The 7,083-nt window shown below is 34.7% G+C and overlaps 1 protein-coding gene across 1 annotated transcript; it reads left to right on the top strand.

The window, feature by feature from the left end:
- The first annotated feature begins 5,679 nt into the window (after positions 1-5,679).
- Or12k7 (olfactory receptor family 12 subfamily K member 7) lies at positions 5,680-6,666 on the top strand. The gene is given in 1 exon segment (NM_001000391.1): positions 5,680-6,666. A coding segment is annotated over 1 exon segment (987 nt).
- Positions 6,667-7,083: the final 417 nt, after the last annotated feature.

Here is a 7,083-nt window from a genome sequence, read left to right on the forward strand (position 1 = left end):
GTCACATGGGCCTGCTTCCTTGGAATGAGCTGCCTGTGGAAATGTTTTTATGAAAAGTGGTGCTTTTTAAAAATAAATATGTAATGGGCAAAAGAAAATGCAGTGTTGTCTACATTTCTAACTCAGAGTGTGATGTCAGGCATAAAGAAAAATGAATTTAATGCTACATGTTTTGTAAAATAAATACAGGGGAAACAGGAAATAATATATTCATTTAATAGAAAAATAACATCTATATAAAGAAGACAAAAAAGAATAAACCAAAAAAAAAACAGAATCAAGAGAAGATAAGTGGACTATAAAAAAACAGTGATTGTGTGTAAAATGGATGTTGTTCTGCAGTACATGCTGATATGCAGTAAATGTTGGTCTTTGATGCACAGTCATGGAATAAGTAGGAGTGGATGAGGATGCATAGACACAGTCTATGGCTCTTTGATCCCATAGATTTGAGAGGTTTTAATTCATTTTCTGAATACTTGGGTGGTCTACATTTTAGGACAATACATAAAAATGAATTTGGTTCTACATATCAGAATCAGCTTTTCTGATTCACTAACAAAAAAATAAGGTGAGTAGACTATAAATCAAATTCTGATCAATAAAAACCCAAGAGATCCTTATTTATATACTGCCATGCTGTAAAGAGATGTAATATGCCTACTGGTCCTTTAGTCAAAGCAGAAGGAAGGATAAGAAAGTTAACACAAGACCATTCCCTCCTCCACAGACTCAGTTACTTTCAAAGCATCAGCTAGGAACAAGGACCCAGATGCTATGTGTCTGTTTTCAGAGGCTGTTTTTCTCTTCTTCAAGATTCATGTAGTTCTTTGACTTAAAAGTCTGTAGTGCTCTTTATGTGGATTTCATTATATCTCTCCTCAGCATCCTCTTTCCCCATCTCTTCTCTTCTATTCTCTTTCTCACCCACTTCCAGCATCCTAGAATTGAATCCACAGAACTCAAGATCTGAGAACAATGTTGAAAATGAAAAAGTCGGAACAGTACAGGGATGAATCCTTGACATCTGCCAAGAAGAGTACCACGGCTGCATGTTACTACTACTGACTGTGAGTAGTAGACTGTCATGCTTTTAGAGTAAAGTTTAGCTTGATTGAAAGAAGTTGAACTTATCACAACATTTTCATTTTAATTAGTGTTAAATAGTAGCATAATAGCTGACAGTAATCTAGGTCTTAAAGGCCCTTAAGGAAGTTAGTTCATAATTCTCCATTCTTCTCCTCTCTCTTCTATGTTCATCTGCACCTCCATGTAGATATCTGTGCTCTTCTTCCTTGAAAAAGTAATTGTATCATGATACAACTATCTGAGATACATCCACTGGTATCAAAAGATACTGGAGTAATTGACAACAAAAGAATTAACACTGGAAAAATGTAAGGTTTAAAAAATCTTTATAGCTTCTACTTTATAGATATATTCTGTTAACTAAAGATAATCTAAAGCAGTGGTTCTTAACTTTGAAGTCACAACTCCTTTGAGGGGATGTCAAATCACCCTTTTACAGGGATCTTCTAACCATTGGATGATAAAGATATTTACATTACAATTCATAACACTAGCAAAATTACACTTATGAAATATCAACAACAATAATTTTATGGCTTGAGAGAAGGGTCAATACAACATAAGCAATTGTATTAAAGGGGTCAGAGTTTGAGAACCAGTGGTCTAAAGTGTTTAACTGAGCTGACAAAAGTCCAGACAAGTAAGTGTCAGGGAATGTGACAGGTACTGAAGAAAAACATAGCCTGTGAAGTGACACTGTGTTTGATATTAGGCAGTGCAAGCATCTACTTGGTATCTGAATATTTATAAGGCAACACATTTTAATGCACTTGGAGAAACAACCCTGACTTAGAGATTTAAAAATCTTCTGTATGTTACTAACTTCCAGGTCAGAGACAGAAATTTTAAAACATCAGAGCCATACCTGACTCTGGCGCTGGTGTATTGTACTTATCTTGCATTTTAGTTATTCTGAATCAAATTGGAAGAAATGTGTAACAATATGTGGGAAAAAAGGAAAAATCACTAACAAATGTAACATTTAAGTGGAATTTTACAAAATGGAGAAAAAAGGAATGAAACTCCCCTTCCTCCCACTTAGAATACTGGAAAAGAGTTTCTGTGGAGGAAACTGCTTACCTTGCTGGAATGAAACACACACCGTAAGTAGTGAGTTGATTACAAAGATGAAAGAAACAGGGAATAGGAAGAGGTGTACATCATTGTTGTGCTAGCCGAGGTGAAATTATTCCTTCACTGAAAATACACCAATGATTCCACATGCAGCCTTCATTTCGTCCCACTGTAAAACTCTGACTATATTTCAGAATTTCATTCCACTGAAAACTCTTCCCACAATGAGAAAGAGCTTGGCTAAGAAATTTGATTGTCTCTAAAAGTTGACACTTTTACTTTGGACAAATAGGATAAAAGGAAGGATTTCATATGGTCTGAAAACAAGCATGTCTATTGCTAAGGCAGAGTAGTCTGAACGCATGAGAAATTGAGACTAGTGACCTTGAACCAGCATTATGAAGGCACTAAAAATGCTAACTCATCAATATCAAAGTCAAAATCAAAAGATATATTTTTGTGAATTCTATTTTTACATTTCACTATCCAATCATCCCCTGACAGATATATGGGCCAGATCCTCATCCTTGGTGCTATGGATAATGCAGCAAAAATATGGAGGTATAGGTATCTTATGGTAGGATATAGAATCCTTTGAGTGCATGCCCGGAAATTCCATAACTAGGTATGGTATTGAAACCCAATGTATTTGCTAATAAAAATTCCTAAAATAAGAAACAATTAAAAGATTGATACTTTCAGAACTGCACGCACACCACTAAACTAGCATGAGCAGTAAAAAATTTAGACATTTTGAGATCATGAGACAACATATGATTTTTAAGAACAAAATAAACATCAACTGTGAATTAAAAAATATAATCTAGGACACAGACATGAAAGACAATGAAGTAAAAAATTTGAGGAAAGAGATTAATTAAAGAGGATTAAGGGCTAACTATAAGAGCTTTGGTAAAAATGGTCTAGGGAGAATGTTTATGAGAATGTTTCTTGGAATTAAAAAGAAGTACACAATTTCAGATTAAACTCCCTGAATTTATTCTTCACACACTTATGAAAACATCTACAACTTAAAAAGTAGGATGGACATAAAAACTATCCTAGTGAAATAAAACACCAAGAGACAGAGATATGGCTGGAAGCAAATTTCTTTTTAAAATACATTTTCATTTTTCAAGATTATAATATCTCCTCCCTTGGGACTCATGTGTCCCTTGCTCTCTTTCAAGTTTATGACTTCTTTTCACTTTTTAAGATTTATTTTATATGGGTATACTGTACCTGTTTTCTGTCATATCAGAAGGCATTGGATCCCATTACAGATGGTTATAAGCCACCATGTGGTTGCTGGGAATTAAACTCAGGACTTTTGGAAGAGCAGTCAGTGTTCCTAACCACCAAGCCATCTCTCTTTTCCTTTAAATATAAACATGTAATATAAATGTAAATATATTCCTAAATACATAAATATAACATGCTCAGTCAATGTAATGTTACTTATATGTATGTTTTTAGGGCTGACCAGTTGGCATTGGAAAACCAGTTGGTGTGCTCTTTCCTGGGGGAAGACTGTTTCTACTGAATTCAGTATTCTTTAAACGTTTGCTGTTTTAAATTTTTATTTTAAAGGTGATCTCAGATAAGAAATGATTTTAAAATTTGTTCTGTGAAGAATATCATAGATGGATAAATACATCATTTATTTGGATTTCAGTGAATCTGTAAATTGCTTTTGGTAGAATCATTGTTTTCAAAATGTTAACGCTGCCAATCCATGAATATGGGAGGTCTCTCCCCCTTCTAGGCTTTTTTGTCAATCTCTTTCTTCATGGATTTAGATTTTCATGGTAAATATTGAGTATCTTTATTCCTAGATATTTTAATTTTTGAGGGTATCGTTAATAAGCAGTATGTCCATGAACTCTTTCTCAGTGTGTTTGTTATTGTGGCGTAGAATGGCTACTGATCTTTGTAATCTAAGTTTGTATTCATTGATGAAGTGTTTGACCATTTCTAAAAGTTGTCTGGTGGAATTTTTGATATCTCTTATATGTGTTATCATTGACAAATAAGAATAACTTGACTTCTTTATTTCCTATTTGTAACCAGTTAGTTTTCTTCACTTGTCTTATTACTTTAGCTGATGCTTCAAGCAATATGTTGAATAGAAGTGAAGATAGTAGAGATACTACTTTCTTCCTGATTTTAAAGAGATTGCTTCAAGTGTTTTTAATATTTAAGATGATGATGGTTCTCATATGTAGCCTTTATTGGGTTTGACATATGTAGCCTTTATTATCATGGCCTATGTTCTTTCCAGTCTTGTTTATTCTAGGACTTTACCCATGAAGGCATGTTAGATTTTGGAAAATGAATATTTGGCATATTTGATTTAATTTTTAAATCCATTTATAGGATTCATTACATTTACTGCCTCAAATGTAGGATCTATAAACCACAAGAATAAAACCAACTTGATCACAACAAATGAACTTCAAAAAGTAGCATTTTTAGTCATCAGACATGAGTTCATATAAGATGAAAATATTCCTGAAATTCAAAGTTCATGAAAATTGCTACCATTATTATACTACTGAAAATTTCAAGACTATAAATGGAAAAAAGTAGGTAAAAACCATGCCTCAAAGAACTAAAATAGGGGAAGGAGTAATTACTCAGCAGTTAGGAGCACTGGATGCTCTTCAAGGGGACCTATGTTCAATTCCTAGCACCCACATTGCAGATCACACCTGTATGTAACTCCATTTCTAGTGGATCTAATAGCCTCATACACACATATGGATAGGCAAAACATCACTGCATGTGAAGTATAAAATTAATAATTTTAAAAAATTAAAGTAATTATCAGAAGTTGAGAAAAGGAAAATATGGAGAGCCAAAAAAATTGCTACTTTATCCCTTGTAGTAGTAGACCTATATTTACTAAAATGTTACATAGTAAATATACATTTAATTGATAATTTAACACAAATACATAGAGAATCTCACAGCATATTGTTCACATGTATAGTAATACAGACCCTTGAAAGGTTTAGATTAAACAGTGAAGAAGGCAAGTTTAGGGTAAGGACCCCTTTACTTATGTGTTTTTCCAGTTATATTAATCCTACCATTACTTTTAGACTTATTAAAGTATATTAGTTCAGCAAAATGTCTTTATCTCTACAGAACTGTAGAAAGACATCATGCTAGTGAATATCTCTAGTTCCACTTATAGTGAAAACCTGACTTATAAAAGGATGTGATAACTCCACATGCTGGAAATTCTACGTTCATGAAAATATAGCTATTATTGAAGTCAGAAATATTACAGGTACTTCTAGCTCTCAAACTTGATTAGTTCGGTTGTCTTGAAGGAACATTATTACCAAAAGAGTGAAGTATAAGCTTCTAAATGCTGAAAGTTAGAGACAGATTCTTGTTTCAATGACTGACCACTTAAGGTGAAGAAACTTGAAATCTGCTTGAGCATTAGCATTGTTCTCTTTTCCAACTCTGATCTTTCCTCTTTGCAGGTGATATGGACCATGACTTATGGCCACCAAAAACAAGACAGAAGTGACTGAATTTGTGTTGTTGGGATTGTCTAGTAGGCCAGAGATGCAGCCAATTATTTTTGGAGTTGTCCTTATCATGTACCTGATGACAGTTTTGGGCAATATCCTACTAGTAGTAGTTGCTTGCTCAGACCCCATGCTTCAGACCCCCATGTACTTCCTTCTCAGCCAACTTTCCATTATTGACATATCTCTAACAACTATCACTGTTCCTCAGATGCTGGTGCACACACTCTCCATGGATCGAAGCATTTCCTATAACTGTTGCATGACGCAATTATTTTTCTTTATGGCAGTGGGCAGCATGGAAGTCTACTTGCTGGGTACAATGGCATATGACCGCTATGTTGCCATCTGTGACCCTTTAAGATACTCTGCCATTGTCAGCCATAGCCTCTGTCTGAGGATAACATTAACCTCTTGGGTGATAGTCAGCCTTAACAGTCTCCTATACAGTGTGCTGGTCACTCGTTTAACTTTCTGTGGAAATCAGGTCACTCACTTCTTCTGTGATATCACTCCTCTGCTAAAGCTCTCCTGTACTCGACCAGTGGTCAATGAAATGTTAATCTTCACGGAAGGTGTAGTTGTGGTTGGCAGTCCCTTCTTCTTTATTTGGGGTTCTTACATTCGAATAGGTATTACCATAGCCCACATGCACTCCTTTGCTGCCCTGAGGAAAGCTCTGTCCACCTGTAGCTCCCATATTCTTGTTGTGTTGCTCCTTTTTGGCTCTTTGGCTAGAATGTACCTTAAGCCATCATCCAGCTATGATTTAGACCAGGATCGCCAGGTTGCAGTCTTCTACACACTCATCACCCCTATGTTAAATCCACTAATCTACAGCCTTCGGAACCAAGATGTTAAAGGAGCACTATGGAGGCTTTTTAGGAAACTCCATACTTCAGACTGGCTCTCAGACAAACAAAGAATAAAAAACAAACTCGTGAGAACCAAGGGTTAATCTGAGACCACTTCAAAGAGCTGAGGAGTCCTTTTACTAAAGGATATTAATCATATCTCTGTAGAATAATCTTTGCAGTCAACTCTCTCATGGTTGGACTTCCTGAATAAATAATTCTGGGCCCCTTTCTCATTTTGATTATGAAGATATTTTAAGATAACTAGCCCAAATATCTTTTGTGTATAGCATATGAACTAGGTAATAAGCAAAGTTATAACATGGAAGTTGGATTAGAAATATTTGATTATTTTAGTGACATTGGCTCACATACTGCCTGACAGACACAAGTCAATGTGATGTTCCAAATAATCAGAATAATTGATGTTAAAGATTTTAAAAAATTAATTAAACCTCTCTAAAACTTGTAATATGTTTATAATCCCAAATTCCAACTCCTAAGAATATCTTCAAATCTTA

The sequence above is a fragment of the Rattus norvegicus genome, chromosome 3 (genome assembly GCF_021556685.1).
Source record: "Rattus norvegicus strain SHRSP/BbbUtx chromosome 3, alternate assembly SHRSP_T2T, whole genome shotgun sequence".
NCBI classification, from domain to species: domain Eukaryota; kingdom Metazoa; phylum Chordata; class Mammalia; order Rodentia; family Muridae; genus Rattus; species Rattus norvegicus.